Below are 18,948 nucleotides of genomic sequence, written 5' to 3'. Positions count from 1 at the left end.
AGGACGCTGGTGGAGCCACAGACAAACGTGAGGGGATGTGAAGAGACGAGAGGGGACGAGAGAGAGACCCGAACAGAGCGAGCGAGGCAGAAAGGAGGAGATTGAGTGGAAATGATGCCATTAGCTGGACTCAACACAAGGAGACAGTAAACTCCCCACCCCCCCCTCTTCCTCTTTGGTCAAAGGACTCACTTGGCTCCACTAACCATAAACAACGCTCTAAACAAACCAAATAAATGCTAAAAACTAAGTGCTCCCTCTCTCCCCCTGCTCCGGTCTCACCCGGCCTCCCCTCCCCTCCCGTCTTCTTGTCATATGTGCTCAACTCCCGTTTAATGTCCTGCAAATGAAGCGGATTTATTAATGTGTAATTAAGTAATAATCATCGCTACATAATGCATGAAAGACTCGAGGGGCTGAGAGCTGAGAGGGAGAGAGAGTCAGGGAGAGATAGGAGCGAGCGAGGCAGACGGAGACGGAGGTTTCCGCTGCCTCGCCTCACTAAAGACACACATTAAAAACGGATTAATCCACTGAAATAATAGTTTGATAAGAGAGGAGCCGCGCTCGCTCGTCTCTTCCTCCTCGCTCACCCCTCCTCCTCCTCCTCGCTCACTCACCCCCCCATCAGCTCGTTCCACGGCCGATCCTCGTGTTCAATTAGCAAACAGCAATTAGTTAAGTCCCTCCACTGTTAACGAGGCCTGATCACTGCAGAGGCTCGACTGGTTAAGTAATTCCATCAAAAAGGAACTTGGAGGATCAGTTATATGAATAAAAACGCTGCTGTTTGTTTTAGTTTTGAGTTCCTGAGGCGAAACTGTTTCATTACGTGATGGGTATATCTGATCATTTATAATTACGCCAAGAAGGTTACGTTTCTGCCCCCTGTCCGTTTGTTTATCAGATTGATTACACAAAAACTACTGAACCGATTCTCCACAAAACCTGAACGGATGAGACAAGGGCCCAGAAAGAACCCATTCAATGTTCGATCGTGACAAAGGGTGGATCCAGGAATTTCCACAAAACTTGTTGGAAGGTTGGGACATGGCGGATCCGGACAAATGGGAGAGATACTGGATTTTGTTGTTGCTTCCTTTAACACTGCAAGATGCAACCTACTGAGGCTATTCTAGACATTTTAACAATCATAAAGGGCGTCTGTACAGGACTCTTTAATAGAACGTACAGAAAAAGCTAAAGTTAGAAGATTTTTACTTCTTATACAAATTTCAAATTGTACAAAATGCACAATAATAATAAAAACAATAACACACTATTTACACAATGTAAATGTGGATTTATATGATTTAATGATTTGCAGATTACAGCGCTCGCAATAAACGTGATGCTTAGCAAATTAAGGAAAGTCTGACAACACGACTTTACCACTTAAATTCTTGTTGTTTGTAACAAAAACACTTAAACCAGAGGTTGGGCCGTTACCTTTCACTGGTAGTTTAACAGTTTACTGGTTAGAACTGGTTACCTGCAGTGATTCTGTTGAGCACATCTAATAATGAGTAATGTCGCTCATCCTCCTGTTCAGATTCAGAACTAACACCCGGTTCCTTTCAGGCCAGGCCAGTGTGAGTCAGAGTGAATCTATAGAAGAAGATGGATGAGGTGGGACTTTGTGCTTGTTTGTTATTGTTTTGGCACGCCTGGCTGGCCAATAAGTCCGAGAGCGAGCCAGCGCAGTCATAGTTGGGTGAGCAGGTGAAAGACGGAAGAACATGAAAACACAGATAATCCCCCGGCGACGCTCACCTCGTCCTGGCCTCCATCGCTCCCACCCCTCTGCCCACTCACCTGCTATGTGCCACTGCACAGCCCCGAACACCTCCCCCCTCACCCCCTCCCTGTCTCCTCCATCTCTTCTACAAACCTCTCTCATCTTCCCCCCAATGCCGTGTCTTGCCAAGCTGTCAAAGGGGCAAGGTGTGGAGGGCAGATAGCAACACGCATGTACACAGACAGATGCATGAGTACACATACACAAAACACAGGGTGCTTATGCAAGCTGGACCACAAGGGCTGTGTTACCTTTGCTGCACACACACACACAGACACACACAGAGAAGTGGTCGTCTGCCTCAGCTTTGCTTCGCTCTGCTTCGCTTGGCTGCCTGACTAAAGCTAAGCTCTCGTTATCCAGGAGGCTGAGGTCTCGCACACAAAGACACACACATGCGTGTCCATGATGAATGCAAACACAAATATAGAGAATGCAGATCTTGCGAGTGTGAGCACGTATGCACACAGACACACACTGACAGAGCAGCTGATGTGTTCACTGACAAACTGCAGCGAGCATCAACATCACTACAGCAGGAGGCAACAACATCCAACATTCATCATTCAAATCAAATCCATTTTCATTTCCACGCTGAAACAACAAATAGACTCGTATTCAATCAGGTGATTTGCAAAAACACACAATCTATCAAGACTGCTTCAGTAATTTATCGATCATTGGCTGGTTACAGGTTTTAAAGTATGACGATTATCTTGCTTTTCTCCATTTCAGGAAATTATAATTCTATTGTCCTGTATTTTATACTGCTGGTCAAATCATTTTAAGACAATAGTTTAGACCCTGATATCATTTGATAACCATTTAATCAACAAGGCCTTTTCTAAAACATTATTTGTCATTATTTAATGTATTAACATGTCCTCCAAACATTATGGCCACGGATATTTCTCACTTTCTTACAAGAGAAAGTGAGAAATTAAAATGTAAGTGATTATTCACAGATCATTTTGTGAACCTGTTAGTTTAGCACAAGATTAGCAATTTGCCAGTGTTGTATTAAATCTATAATATATAAAAATAAAACACGTGTGTGCATGTACCTCCATCAACATATTTACTTTTAATCGCTACTTTAATGCCACTTCTTTAAATCTAGAGAAAGATGAGAAACCGTGGTGGTGACAGACTGTGACCGCAAGTAAAACTTATCGTCTTTAACACTTAATGAATTAGGATTCTTAAAGTTCTCAGACAATTCAAACTTTACAAGATGCAATTTCCATAAAATGTGTCGCTGTTGGCTGCAGTGGAGGAATTTATTCACTTCAAATGTTATTGTAGATTTAAAGACGGCTGCGTCCACTGGAAAACTGAAACCAGCTTTACAGCAGATTCCTGAGGAGGATGAGGAATCTGTTGGCTCCCAGATCACATCAGTATCAATATCAGTCACATGCTCTGCATGCATTCATACATTAGTCTGGAAAACAACTGGGTTTTCTGCACATGCACCCACAGTAAGTACAATAATACACATTGTCAGTGCTTCGTGTGTGTGGCATGTGCGCAGCCGCCTCCTATTGATTGATGAAATGAAATCCCACCTGCGACGAAACAGGCTTAACTTCCTAACCTGTAGGAGAAGCTTAAGTCCTGCAATCAAGGTCACGCTGCTAATTAAACTAACCCACCCAGTCCGAATCGCTGCTTCTCTTCCAGATACACTCACAGAAAGGCTATATGATGGAGGGGGGGTGGAGGAGGAAGGGGGGGTGGCAACCACATGGTCAGCTCGTCCCGTTGCCCATCTGGGTCCCATAAAGGAAACATGGAGGCCAAGGCCACCGCATGCACCCTCATGCATGATGCCCACTCACCCATGCAGAGCAATGAATACCATTTTTTTTTTTTACGGAAATGGGAAAAAACCGAGGCCTCGTTTTTCGCAGAAATCCCATAAACAATTTGCACTTTCATGAATTTTTTTAAGAAAAAGGGCGAATCTGTGCGTTCCAGCTCTGCATCTGCACACAACCTGTTTTTGTTTTTTAAAATTGAGGAAGGTCAAATAGGTTTTTTCATATGAAACCACCGGCATGCTGGAACAATAAGTCGAGAGATATTCAATCAGGTGTTTGCATGTGTGCAAAACCTGTTCTCTCCTCAGATTCATGCACTGGCTCCTCAGATTGAAGTCGATTTCAGATATTGGGGCTTTTCTTTGGGTCATATTTTGATCGAGCGTGTATAACAATGTGAGGGACTGAGAGGACATGAGAGTGGACGGGGTCAAACAGTCACATTTACCAAGCAGCTGAGTGCAGTTTAGGACATAGAGCCACAATAGGAATAATCCAGATTAAACGAAACAAGTGAATTACAAGTTGCTCCAGAAGAAGAAAAAAATAATAAAAATCACACTGCAGAAACAATTCAAATCCAACACTTGTTCCAGCCTCACTTCAACTGGGACCAACTCCAAACAACTGAAGGAACCAGTGGCCAAACTAAAACCTGAAGTGACAGTGATTTACCTTGATAGTAAAAAAAACTACACACACAGGAGGAGGGGGAATTAAATTAGTTAACTCCATTAAATCCTGGTTGTGCGTGTGTGTGTGTGTTTGTATTTAATTTGGCGTCACTCCTGGTTCGCGTGCACACGAGGCGCAGAGGAAACAGTTCCTTACCTTTGACGGAGCGCGGCTTGGCCTGTTTCCGTCTCGACATCTCTGCTCGTCCTCTGCTTCTTATCTCGGGTCGTGTTTCTGTGTTTTATTCGTTCCGCTCGGTGTTTTCAGGGAAGCATACAGGCGGACACAGCCGGGTTATCTTCACCTCCTCCTGCTGCTCCTCCTCCTCCTCCTCTTCCTCCTCCACCACTTCGCTGCTGCTGCTCCGTCGCCTGTTGCAATGCGGCAGCTCCGGTCGGCGAGCGGGGGGACGGGGCGGTCGGTCCGGCGGCCACGCACCGGGGGGACACTCGGCGTCCTCCTCCCGCACAGCCTGTGGAACAACCGGGGGCAACGTCCCGTTCACGTCCCCTTCTTCTTCTCCTTCTTCCCGTCTCTTCTCCTTCGCTTCTCGCGGCGCACACCTGAGCAGCGTCCCGCGCTAAAAGTGGCAGCTGCGCGGTGCCACCGGTGCCACGGCCGCGCGTAACGGTGCCGGCGCGGAGCAGGAGACGCAGGCGGAGGATGTTAGTTTTCTGGAGGATTTGCTTTAAACGTCCCACCCCCCTTGTCGCGCTCCTCTTCCTCTTCTTCTTCTGCTCTTTCTTTTTTTTTAGTTTATCGCAACTGTGTTTGTTTTGTCTCTTCCCTCCCGGAGAAGCGGCACCGATCCGAGCCTCCTACGCTCCGGTCCCGCTGTTCTACACTAGGCAGTGGTGGTGGTGGTGGTGCTGGTCTGGTGGCATGGACATTGCGCTCTTCCCCTGCGTCTCCAACCCTCGAGGGGAACCCTGCTCACAACCCACGCTTTTCTGGCTTTTTAGTTTTTCTAGTTTTGTGGTTAATATTCTCCTAAACGCCTTCACGCGTCAACAGCAGCCTGATATTTCCACTCGTCTAACCCTGCGCTCGCCTCTGTCTCCCTGCTTTTTCTTTGTCCTGACTCTGGCTACCAGTCTCCCTCCTCCTCCTCTGCCTGCCTCTGCTGGCGGGGCTGCGGCGCAGACACACATAATAAAGCCAAGGCAGGCAGTGCTTGGCTGGAAATGTAGCCGCGTCCCAGCAGGGGGATGTGAGAGAAGGGTCCCGGCGGGGGAGCGCTCTGATCCCGCAGGGAGCAGCTCGGCACAGCCCGGGTTGGCTGAGGCAGGAGAGAGGCAGGAGAGAGGCAGGCAGCGCTGATGGAGAGAGAGAGGGGGGAGAGAGGGAGAGAGAGAGAGAGAGAGAGAGGGAGGCAGGGGGAGACTTAGGCAACAGCGCCCAGACGTGGCCGACCGGCGTCACTGCAGCAGGGACCCGGAGAGGACGCAGGGAAGAGGTGGAGGGAAAATGTGGGTCGGATTGAAGGAGGGATGAGGAGGAAGGTGAGCGGGTTAAAGGGAGAGTTCACCCCAAAATTAAAGTGCACTCATCATCTACATACCACTATGCCGATGGAGGGGGTTGAGTCCACAAAGCACTTCTGGTGTTTCAGGGGTAAACAGAGCTGCAGCCAAATCCAACACAACTGAAGTTAGTTGGGGACCGACTTCTTCAAATGTAGAACTCAAGAACTCGAGAGTATAACGAGAACTGCAGTTAGTGCAGCAGGAACTCGGAGGATATCAGGACATTTAGGCTAAAAACTTGGTGTAAATGATGTTTTGGCCGCAACACTGTTTACCCCTGAAACTCCAAACATGTTTTGTGGACTCAAACATTTCACCCACCCGTCCATCAACATGGTGATGAGTAGATAATGAGTGAACTTTCATTTTATGGGTGAACTATCCCTTTAAAATGTGTGATGAGTAACAGTGACCCGGTGATTCTGTCATCAGGTGCTGAGGTCATGAGTTTAGAGACACTGTGGAGGACGGTGCTGTCAGCTAACAAATCACAGTACAGTCATTTATATTCATGTGTATATAATTTAACACGACTCTCCTTTTATGTGCTTTTACTTTGGGCAATCATACTCTACATAGAGCGGTGAACATGACCTTCCATTAATCTGTACCATCTTCAATTTAGTATGTACTTATAGATGAGATAAGATAAGATAATCCATTCTACAGCAGCAAAGGGATCATAAAATCAGTCAAAGTAATGAATAAATGAACATGTAATATAAATATATAGAGAGTGTAAACAGAATATATATAAATATGTACAATGGGAATTAAATATACAGTCTAAATAGAATATATAGTGTAAGCAAAATGTAAACAGAATAAATACAATGTTAACAGAATATATACAGTGTGACAGAAATAAAACTCAGATCAATGCAACAGCTGTGAATGAAAATACTGTATGATTGTAAAGAGGAAAAGCTAAATATGGTGGTAACGGTGAGGAAATACCTCAATGTGCTCCAGTAGCGTTGAATGAGTTATTTTCATCTTTCTGATTTCACGCCGGGAGCTAATGGAAACGTTGAAATGTGAAGAATGTGAAACAGACGCTTGGATTCAATCCGTAACGGTTCCGTCCTTCCACAACATTTCTTCACAGTAATTTGTAGAATGTCAGACATTATGTCCTCATGATGAAATGCTCCTGTTTTCTAGAGAATTCATCTTTTTTTTTACTCATCCGAGGTGGATTAATTTCTCTGTGACAGTTTCCTGCAGGATTAGTTTAAGCCTATTCGTTTAGGGTGAGCAGAACCTATCGGTGTGTAATGAACATTCTCCACACTTTAGACGGAGACCACACGAAAAGGTGTGTGTGTGTGTGTGTGTGTCCATCCAGTGACGTGCACACAGGAGTGTGTAGACCTTAGTCACAGACCTTTGTGTTGCAGTCATGTCGAGGTTTAAAGAAATACCTCCGTGTCCTGCATCGCCTTTGTCTGTGGAGCTTTTTTTTTTGCATTGCAGGACACTTTCTTTCACCGTGAACACAAATGTTTGACTTACTGTACAAACATAATTCAATTAGCCATGGAAAAGTGTGAGTGCATATGGCAAGCAAGTGTGTGTGTGTGTGTGTGTGTGTGTGTGTGTGTGTACGCAAGCACATGTGTTTGTGAGCATTCTTCAGTTCTTTTATTTCCACTGGAGGAGAGCGGGACATGTCTTTGTACAATATAAAGCAGACAAAGAGAGAAAAAATGAAAATCACTGGGTGCTTTGTTCTTCACTCTCTGCTCCAACTGAGCGCTCTCTGACCGCAGCTGAGCTTTTCCATGCCCCCCATCTCTCTCTCTCCCTCTGTTTCCCTGTGTCTCTCTGACTCCCCCTCCCCTCTCTCTGGTTGTCATGGATAACTGGGTAACGTGGAGCTCCCCGTGCTGACCAGCAGGACCACTGCCCTCCGCAGATTGAGCCCTCCCACCCAAAACCCAGTCCTCCCAAGGAGAGACGGAGCAGCCTTTAAGAATGACCCCTGCTGGGGTTTGGGGAGGTGTGTGTGTGTGTGTGACTGTGTGTGTGTGTGTGTGTGTGTGTGTGTGTGTGTGTGTGTGCGCGGGGGGGGGGGGGGGGCTCTTGTCTCTGTGCCCTCCCTCGTAACCCGCCCCTACACCCACCCCTGCCTCACCCTCCAACCTTCACCTCTCCCTCCCCATGAAATGAGTGCACGCCAGGAAACCAGTGTGTGCATTTCTGGGTTTGTGTGTGTGTGTGTGTGTGTGTGTGTGTGTGTGTGTGTGCACATCCACGGCTCCCCCAGTGTGCCTGCCGCTGGCATGGAGGGGCAAAACCCCTCACTCGGTGGTTGGTCCCCCATCCAGCCCCGCTCCCCCTCCTTGTTTCTGCCGGTAGATACAAAGAGTGGGAAAAAAGCCCACATTACAAGCTCCTTAAGGGTCAAGGACAGGCCCCACTCTGAATGGCTTCTAAGAGTCGTATTGTTGAATCACATAGCTCGCGATTACACCCCCTGTCATCTTTGTGCGGATTTGGCTTTTTTATACACACAACAAGAGAACATCAAGTAGCAGCCAGTGAATAAGTCGGCCAACAGACATGCAGTGGGAACCGATACAGACAGGACATCAATGGAATAACCCGGGGACAGATGTAGAATTACAGCCCCAGAAGAAGGGGATTTGGCTTAAAGATTTCATACCTGAACAGCAGCTGGGTTTTACAGTGGTGTGGAATGTGAAAGCAGCGAGATTATGACACAGAAAATGAGGTGTCAGAAGTGTGTGTGTGTGTGTGTGTGTGTGTGTGTGTGTGTGTGTGTGTGTGTGTGTGTGTGTGTGTGTGTGTGTGTGTGTGTGTGTGTGTGTGTGTGTGTGCATGAATTCATTCTACAAAAGCTGCTGTGCTGAGACTGTCTCACTGAAAACACTACACCTCTGATCCGCCCATGCATACTGTATGTCACCCGCTCATGAATTTAAAAAGCTTTAAATAAACTCTACTACTCCGCGCTCTGGGAAACTGTTCGTGGTGCTACTGGCTATTCTCTCTTTTCTTTTGACATACTTCAGATCAGGTTCATAAATAAACAGAGTCACGTGTTTTTCTAAACACTAAAAATAGTAGCTATGTTTTAACTTGGTTTGAAATTCACATGAATAAGATATTTCTAAGTTGTCTCTTTAGTGTAAACATCCTTGTTACCTCCATGAAGATGTATTTTCACCCTCATCCGTTGATTCATTTGTTGGTTTGTTGGTTTGTTGGTTGGTTTGTTGGTTTGTTGGTGAATTGGTCAGTTAGTTGGTTGGTTGATTCAAATGTTTGTTGGTTCATTTGTTGGTCGGTTGGTTTATCAGCAGGATTACGCATAAACCACAAAATATGTTTCCACAATACTTGGTGAAAGGGTGAGACATGAGTCAAGAAAAAAACCATTCAATTTTGATTGATTCAAACTTGTATTAATAGAGGGGGGGTATCATCATCATCATCATCATCATCTTGAGCAGCAGCGTATGTATTTCTCTTGAGTAGGACTGAAATATTAAGGAACTAATTCTAACTGTTTACCATTAAAGCTATTAACTCACATGACAGATACTATGTTTAAATGTTTAAATTCCTTTCCAAGTCGGGAAGCCATGAAGATTTTTATTCTTACTTGTTAAAACTGTCACTCCAATGTGAATATATACAAAATCAAATTCTACTGCATTTAACTCTGTAGTAGCACAGAGCAGTTTGGGATGTTCGCCCTGAGACAAGTGGTGAATTTATGCAAAACAAAGAATGTACTTGGGTTTGATGGTGACATTCAAACATTCCCATCTTATACCCACTGTGAAATGATCTTCCTCAAACAGAAACTTTACTGTGAAAAAAATCTAAGACATTTCAAAATCAGTGAACAGAATCAGAATGAGACGGACACAAAAGACAGCCACCTCACCGCCTTTGACTTCCAGTGTACTCACATTATTAAAAAAATATATCTATTGTGCGCACAAAATAATGGAGGCATTATTGTGAGTGCGGTGTGTTGTGACTGCTTCGTGCAGATATCCACGGTGCACATGAGCGAGGGCGCACTGAGAGTTTGACTCTGCTGACCTTTGACCCCAGCTGCTCTGACCTCTGTGGGTGGAGTCTCTGATGGCTGCTGCTCCAACTGGAAAATGGAAAAATAATTACGTGTGTGTTTGGATTTCGACAACTCCTCAAGAGCTCGAAATATCAGCATTCAGGGTTTGTTCCAGAAACACCTGAGAACACACAGATAGCAGCGCTGTGGTGAAGGTAGAGCTGCTTGTTAAAGATTCAGAGGAGGATCCACATACAGCACACGCAGTTCTCTCTCTGGATCGTGAATATGCAGTTTACATTTATTTATATGTCAAGTGAAACTCATATTAAAAGATGAAAATAATGTGATCAATCTAAACTGGCCACTGCTAAATATTTTTTAAATCTGATGTATGGATTAAGATGATGGAGGCCACGGGCTGAAAATAAAGTTGCGTCAGAAACCTCGACTCACTTTTCTAGAACCTGACATTTAACGCTTGCTTTTGTTACCTCTGCTGCGGAGGTGGTTTTTATCTGCGTTTGTTTGCAGGATGATGCGAAAACTCCCGGATGGATTAATACAAAACCTGGTGAAAGGATACATTTTGGGTCAAAGAAGAACTGAATATACAGGAAACATTAATGTTTTCAATCTCTTTAACATTGCGGGATGGGGCGTTTTTCAACATTTGGTTGATTTCTCAGAGAATAATTAATGGATCTCAATTTTAACCAATTAAAAGTCCTGATCCAGTAAATTTAAATGTGGTTTCATAAGGGGATTGTTGGGCCGTTGGGTGATTCTAGTATGTTATGGATTTGCATGTTGATACCAGTTATTGAACATTGGCATTAACTATGAAAGCCACCGTGAGGATTTTACTTTCTTACTTTGGCACCACACAGTGGTAGAGTGAAGAATAACACTGTGACTCTGAGCAAACCCCACTGGTTGAAAGTTTCTTGTTCTTGTCTTTATCTTTCATAATAACTCATAAGGATCGTTGGTGTCAGACTGTCCACTTTGGTAGAAAAGGTTGGTGGAGGAGGGAGCAGTTAAATGATAAGTCTGCTTTTCTCTATACTTTTCTTTTGGTAGCCAATGTCTGATTCAGCATATTCATCTGGGCCATAGGTTTTCAGAGTGGGAGGCGAGCATCCTCAGGGGGCGCTCAATGAATGGCAGTGAACAAAAATATTACATTCGTTTTTACATGAGCCAAAATGTGTGTGTTTTGTTCGAAGAAGCTCAGAGACAGAGTAGTTTGAGGGAATTTTCCTGCCGGAGACATAAACCAATAAATGCCTGAGGACAGACTTCTCTGTAAGTATTTAGTGTCATCTGAAGTTATGTCAAAAAGCAATATCAGGCTGTCTTTGCTCGATAGTTGAGTGTCTCTGAAATGAAATAACATAAAAATGATCAAATAGACATCCAGAGATTGTGTGAAAATAAGCACAGGCACGGTCTCAGACTTTGAAAACCTCTGGTCTGGGCCAGAGAGAAACATTGCTGTTCAGAAACTATTGAAAAGTATCAATGAGCTAATAACAGGGATCAGTCTCTGGAGATTGATTGTTCATTTGGTGCAGATATTACCACAAGAATGAGAACAGGTAGGCTGACGAGAGAAGGGGAAAGCGACTTGGACGATCTGGCAGAGGACGTGTGGAAATGAACCAGAATAGCTGACGGGGATCGTGGGGAATGGGGGCATGTGTTGGGGAGTTCAGGGCATCTGTTGGCTGAATGGAGGGTGGGAGAAGAATCCATGTGCCTGAGGGAAGGAAGAGGCGGCTGATAAGTGACCAAGTGTCGACCCACCGTGACGTCAGCCACTGGTTTTTGAGCTGCCGCTTCCAAACCTTGAGTTTGGGGTTTTTCTCCAGCGCCATCTTGTGTTTTTTTTTTAACGAGAAGCAATGAAGTCGCCCTTTGCTGTTCATTTGAGAGAATACAGGTTTCAGGCCCTTCCACAGTGGCTTCACTTTACAAAGTGCACGTTTATATCCACACACAGTCTGTGGGCCAATCGCAAGCAGCACCAGGGCTTTGAACTACACAGAGTGATACAGAGCGTTTTAATGACAGGACAGTGAAATGTGGACCGGTGGCAACACGGTGTCATGGCCGTCACATGGTCACATGACACTGAGAGTGTGTGTGTGTGTGTGTGGAAGCATCATCAGCAAACATCGGACCCACTGGAAGCTGAGTGCGGAGTCAGGGTCACACGCAGCTGAGAGCCGACTGCAGGGTCTCCACATCAGAGTGAACCTGCAGAATAACTGCATGTGTTTAGTGGATTCGCTCTGCTTAGGTCTTTGGTTCTGCAGACACACACCCACACACACACACACACACACACACACACACACACACACACACACACACACACACACAACCACACACACACACACACACACACACACACACGTTCCCTCCATCTCGCTGGTATCAAAGCCTGATATTCCTGAGGTGAGGAGGTAGCACAGTCTATTCTCCACGCCCTCACAAAGCTCTTCTAAACATTGGTCCATTGTGCTGCTCGCCTGGCTGCCACTGGTGGATAGAGTTAATGTTATATTTATGTAGCCCAAAGCACACACACTCTCTCTCTCTCTCTCTCTCTCTCTCTCTCTCTCTCTCTCTCTCTCTCTTCCTTATCATTCTCTCCGTTCTCTCCCTCCCCATCGCTCTCTCTCTCTCCCTGGGTCCTCCGCTGTGTTGAACTCTCACCGGCTCCACCAGGTCTTCTCCCTCTGCAGACAACACTGTTCCATCTCGTTGCTTTTGCCCTAGATATCAGCTATTTTTACATGGAATAATTAGACATAACTGATTTAAATACTGCAAAGCCACATTCTTTTGTCTCCACTTAATGTGGTTCTGGGTGCACAGTGATGCGCACGTGTGTGCACGTGTGTTCGCCTGTGCGGACACAAGGTATGTGGATCCTCAGTGCTGCTTATCTACAAACCTGTAAATTTAAATTCTGAGGATTTGCGGATGCATACGGTGCACCCACAAAACCACTGTGCGTTATGTATGCATGAGCGACTGTGTGCGCTCGCAGGGGGCAGTAGCAATTGGTGCAAGTGTGTGTGTGTGTGTGTGTGTGTGTGTCTGTGCATGTGTAGGCTGCATATGAAAGTGAGAACAAGCAAGAACATTTAGCCTGCAGTTAGTTTTTAATAAATATTCACAACAGAGATGCAGATCAACATTATAATTAATATTTGTTTTGAGCATTTGTTTAGGCTGCTATTGTTTAGGCTGTACCCAGTGTCACCTGTGTGTGTGTGTGTGTGTGTGTGTGTGTGTGTGTGTGTGTGTGTGTGTGTGTGTGTGTGTGTGTGTGTGTGTGTGTGTGTGTGTGTGTGTGTGTGTGTGTGCAGGACTCCAGCTGTCTGAAGTCTCCACAGACACAAAATATGGTCGTAATGATGATGACGCTCGTGGTGATTAGGATCTTTCTGATGAAGACACTGGTTTGACTTTGAGCTTCGTCTTTGTGGTTATTGTTGACAATCGTTATGATGATGATGACACTGCTTGTGATGATGAGTGCGATGATGATGATGTCGATGATGATGAACGTCATATGGATGAAGGATGTTAGTAATAACAAACAATTGAGATGCAGTGTTTGTGCTGATGTGGGAGACGGCCTCTGTGGCAGCCGGGGGGGAAATAAAGGCTCAAATGAATGGAGGTGAAATTAATTAAAATTTTGTTCTCACGTTTAACTTCTTGGTCTTAATACGTCTCTTTGAAAACCACAAACCACTTCTCAGCTTTTGTAGTTGAGAAATTGAAAGCTTGAAAAGATTTTCAAGAAATCAATTTATTCACTTTTTTCTTCAGCAGTTGATTAGCTTAGCTTATCTTAGCATGAAGACTGAAGCAGGGGGAACTGACCCGGTTCTGTCCAGATGTAGAAAGTCTCTCAGGTTACACTCAGGCTGCCATAACTCTGTTTGTTGGCTATTTTAAATAAAGAAGCAAAATCAAAATGATCTATTGTTAAAGCATCACTATACAACTTGTTTTTTACCTTCAAATAGCAGCTTCAATAAAATTAGTTTGATGGTTCAGGGACTGTGAATATGGAGAATGTTTATATGGATAAACAGCAACAAAATATGTAACACAGGTCTTGATTTTATGACATTTTAATAAACGCTGTTAAATATTAAATCTTTCAAATGTGGTTGGTTCTTTAATAATGCAGCAATTTAAGAAAAATGTCAAATTCTCTTTTAAACCCCAATATGGAGAACATGATACACATGTGCTTCTTTCCCTTTAAGAAAACTGTGTCTGTAAAAAAACACAATTATTGTTCTGCTGGATTTCTAAGGCAGAACAGAACAATTTCTTTACATTTGTTTTGAACAAAAAAAGGGGAAATGTGTGTGTGTGTGTGTGTGTGTGTGTGTGTGTGTGTGTGTGTGTGTGTGTGTGTGTGTGTGTGTGTGTGTGTGTGTGTGTGTGTGTGTGTGTGTGTGTGTGTGTGTGTGTGTGCAGTGAATGCACGCACATGCATACAATGACACGTCTGTATTCCTGTGTGTGTCCGTCTCTCCGGGTTCCGTCTACCTCAGTCACGAGGGGATGTTGAAAAGGAACAGTGGCAGTGTGACAGGACGAGAGCGAAACCAAATCCACTTTCCTTCCTTCTCCTTCTTCTTTGTACTCTGGTTTCTCATTGAGTGCTCGGCTCTCAACAATGCTACATTTCCCCCAACAGTCGCTCTCTGTGGGGAACTCGCCCCCTTCTTCCTAATTTCCCTCTACCTCAACAGAAAGGAGCCCCGTTAAAGAGCATCATTAGTGCCAGGCCGTTTTCTTGTTTTCCTACTCTCAGAAGAAAGAGGAAGTGTTATCTGTGGCGGACAAACTTAACCCAATTAAGATCTGGTGGGGCGTAGGGGCCTGGCTCGGGACGCAGCTGGGGCCGCCAGCTTGCCAACCAGGCACGCAGCCAGCCAGGCAGTCAGGCAAGTGGCCAGCTCCCTCACTCAGTCCGCCAGTCAAACAGTCGACCAGCCGGGAAGCCAACCAGCTGCAGTGCACTCACAACACCCAGCAGCAGCAGCCTGGCAGGCAGGCGGCTAAACCAGCAAACCAAGCAGCCAAACAGTTAGCCAGGCAGGTAGCCAGCCCAGACAGCCAGCCTCTTTATCCTGAGACGTTTACACTGAGCTCGACTATTTCTGCACACGGTATCTATACAGTACGTGTGTGTGTGTCAGTGCAGAAACCCGCTGCAGAAACCTGAAGGTGACGATTGAGATGCTGAAACATTACACGAGTGGACATTGTGATATTATCAAAATAATTGCACAATTTTTCTCTTCAATATATTTTGTGCATAAAGCTTTGAATGATGGGAAAGAGTTTAAGCCTCAACTTACGTCATCTGTTCTTGTAAACATATGATTATCTAGCAGAGGATAGTTTCTATCCATCGACCTCTGGATTGTGGGCCCAGCACTGCACCATTCTGCTTCCCCTTCACAGAGCACAGGGCGCCCGATAGAAGACCTGAGTCTTATTTGATTCTATGTACATCTCAGATTTCAATATTAGATCTTAAATAGTATGTTTTGTTATTTACCTTTTCTCTTGTTTACACTGATGAGAAAAGACGGTGTCTCACACAGATGAAGTGGTGTTTCAATGTTTAAAGTATTTGTACATAAGAGAATCTAGTTGTATTCATAATCTACGATCAGCTGCAACCACTCAACTTTCATCAAGATCCATGAATTTAAGTTTGCTCACATTGGTTTTGGGATATTCAGGCCACATTTGCTATTTTACAAATGGGCCACTATAGGTTCACATCCATTTTGTTCTGGCCACAAGACGACCAGACGAGCCGCATCAGTGCCAGAAGTGGCCCACATCCGTAAGCTGTCTGGGATCAGTAGATGCAAAGACATCTTACACAATGTTGAGCTCACACATGAGTGATAAAACTGAAACCTGCTTCTCTTCGTACTGTGTTCTTGCAGACGATGCTCTGGTTGTTCAGGCGCTGCACTGAGTGGGAGTGTGTTGCTGCAGGTGCAGGTCAAATGTCAGACATGAAAACACAGCAGAGAGGTTTTCCATATCACAGGAGGGAGTTTACAACAAGTTATCATCATAATAATCGATTTATTTTTTGCAACAATCACCAAAACATTTGTGTTTTAAAGGAATCTCGTAGAATCCAGTAAAAAAGTTGCTCTGTTGTATTAAGTCAGCCTTAAGAAATATGAACCCATCCTTTAACCGACAGTGGATTAAATATTTACTCCCCATGTCAAATATTCCTGCTTTAATAAAGAATAATTCATAACGGTCTCAGATAGGAGCTCTTTGGAGTGATCTTCATTCATCTTCCAGGACCTCTGGTAGCTGTAAGTGTGAACACATCTCTTTATCTGCAGCTTTCCAGGGAAGAGCAGAGGCTCCGCGGGTTCAGATGAAGTTTGTGCCATATTTGCTAAAACACGTGAACATGAGAGATGATGTGTGATAGTTGTGTGTCTGCGTGTAAACCAAGAGATGCAGAGGACAAAAGATCCCCTGTCATATGCAAATGTGGATTGAAACTGAGACATCATTGCCCCGAACATGAGAGTTAGGGACACACACACACACACACACACACACACACACACACACATACAGCATATTTCTAAATCATCAAACCTTCTTCCCCTGGTGCCACACCTCATACTGGCACACACTCAAGCACGCTCACCCCATGATCCATAGACAAGTGCCAGATACACACTCCAACAGCCAAACATGTTGATAATTAGAGCCTTGTTATTGGAAGGTGTTATCACAACAATTAACACTCTAATGTGTGTATGCATGTGTGTGTGTGTGTGTGTGTGTGTGTGATGGCAGTGATGGGAGGGAAGGTGCCGGTCGTGTGTGCACGCCTTCACGTGACGCTGGGTGGTGAGGAGGTGTGTGTGCATTCCATTAATTCTACCACACAGGCCTGGCATGCTCACACACACACACACACAGTCAGGGTTCGATGTAACAATGAAACAGTTTCCCATCTGATGAAGTTCCTGTGAATTCTGACACAACAGCAGCAGGAATAGGTGGAGTGATAGATTCTGATTGATATCCAGGGGAGAAAGGAGGAGGAGGAGGAGGAGGAGGAAGAGGAGGGTACAGAGAAAAGGAGATGGGGGGGAGCAACAAGGGAATGGGAGACGAGTCAGGGAGGTTTATTAAACTCTTTATTTTTAATCACATGGTAAACGGTCCGTGTTTATACAGAGCTTCAGTCTTGATGACCACAGTTTATTCTCATTCACACACACATTCAATCAGTGCGACTATGGGAAGCACTTTTTCTATCAGGGGCAATTCAGGGTTCAAAGTCAACTTTATGGTCAATTCTGCCAGATGTTCATGACGGGATTGAAATGTCCTTTCTCTCTGATCCCCGGTGTTAACATATAAGTAGACGGAACATATAAGTACACAACATAGTAAGTACTCAAAACATAGGACACAGTACAACATAGTACGCAGTCATGAGGCACAGGGTAGGTGGATGGAGATGACTTCTTTGGCACAGGTATGATGGTGGAGGTTTTGAAACATCTGGGGAGGGAGGGAGTTCAGTATCTTGCCCATTGGAACTTCAGCCTGGGATCGAACCGCCGACCTTCTGGTTAGAGGACGACCGCTCTGCTGGAATGACAGAGGGATGACTTCGGTCAGAGGAGGGAGAACAGGAGGACACGGTGCTGAATGGTCGAGGCGAGGATGGAGGAGGAAAACAAAATGTACCTGGGGGAGTCAGTGTTTAAAATGTGTCCATTTCTATCATGAATTTTTTATCTTTATACCTAACACAAACATTTTAATAATAATAAATTAGGGCTGCTTCTAAACTCAGTCGTTCACTTAGATGTTTAATGTCGGTGTTAATGTAATAATTTGTATATATATTTATTTTTTTAGTGTTGAAAAATCATTGATTCGAGTCCCAGTCGCTGGTTCGCTGTTCTAGTTTTAATTACAAGGTTTTAATTGATTTTCATTATTAAAGCTATGGAAGAGAATCTGTGGAATTATCAGAGCTGGTTTTTATTTAGTCTTTTATTCTGGTAAAGAAGCAAACAGTTGGTAAACCGAGGTGGTGAGAATAGAAGTCAAATCAATGTGAAGCAAATTTAATGTCTACACCAGTTACTTTGAATATATGCTAGTGGAAACTCTCACATACTGTCCTGTGTTTAAACATTATATTCACATTTACCTGAAGAAGTAAGAAGAGAGAATAGAGGGAAAGAGTTTTTAATAACTTATATAATTTAATAAGTTATAATACTGTATATAATACTGTACATTTAACTGCTTTGTTATATTTCAATAGAACCTTTGTCACCTGAGGATTATTGGTGGAAAATCACTATGTGAATTTACTCCATTTTAAGGTACTTTTACTTTCCGTCTCTATTTTATGTTTCTGCTCCTTAACAATACTCCACTCTGCTGATTCACCACCTGTAACCCTGAAGTGATATAAACATAAATGCATCAACAATAAAAAACAATAATCCAGTGAGACATTCTGATAAATGTATTATTTGTATTTCTTTTGTAAATAAGAAACGAGCAAAAACATCTTGTGCTTATAGGTTTTTGTAATTTAACACACTCACTCAATGTAATTTGAGAAATCCTGATCTCTTGCAGACGAAGACGCTTTAAGTATAAATTTAAGATACTCTCTGTTTTTCTGCACACAAACAACTTTTACACGCGCCACACAGTGTCCAGTGCGTGTGTGTGTGTGTGTGTGTGTGTGTGAATGAGGTGGAGACAGTTGTCCATTACTTCCTGAGCTGATGGCTCCTCGCAGCAGTGCCCCCACAGCTGGAAGAGAAGAGGAGGAGGAGGAAGAGGAAGAGACACACTCAGATGAACCCTCTGTGTGTTTGTATGTGTTTGTCTCAAATTATTACAGAAAAACACAGTGAACTTAAATCTATGGCACAAATAAAAACCTTACATGGATAACAAATAGCAGGAACACTGATTGTAATAGATAGAAAG

At 44.2% G+C, this 18,948-nt stretch overlaps 1 protein-coding gene across 2 annotated transcripts in view; it reads right to left on the bottom strand.

Moving 5' to 3' along the window:
- znf423 (zinc finger protein 423) overlaps nt 1-5,597 on the bottom strand; it is a 137,044-nt gene extending 131,447 nt beyond the window's left edge. For both annotated transcript variants that reach the window (XM_035157464.2, XM_035157465.2), the window contains exon 1: nt 4,453-5,597. In XM_035157464.2, the coding sequence (XP_035013355.2) occupies nt 4,453-4,492 (40 nt within the window). In that variant the 5' untranslated portion in view covers nt 4,493-5,597. The remainder of the gene's footprint in view (nt 1-4,452) is intronic.
- Nucleotides 5,598-18,948: the final 13,351 nt, after the last annotated feature.

Source organism: Hippoglossus stenolepis, chromosome 5 (assembly GCF_022539355.2).
Source record: "Hippoglossus stenolepis isolate QCI-W04-F060 chromosome 5, HSTE1.2, whole genome shotgun sequence".
In the NCBI taxonomy this organism is placed as follows: Eukaryota; Metazoa; Chordata; class Actinopteri; order Pleuronectiformes; family Pleuronectidae; genus Hippoglossus; species Hippoglossus stenolepis.
This window is presented reverse-complemented; position numbering and strand designations above follow the sequence as displayed.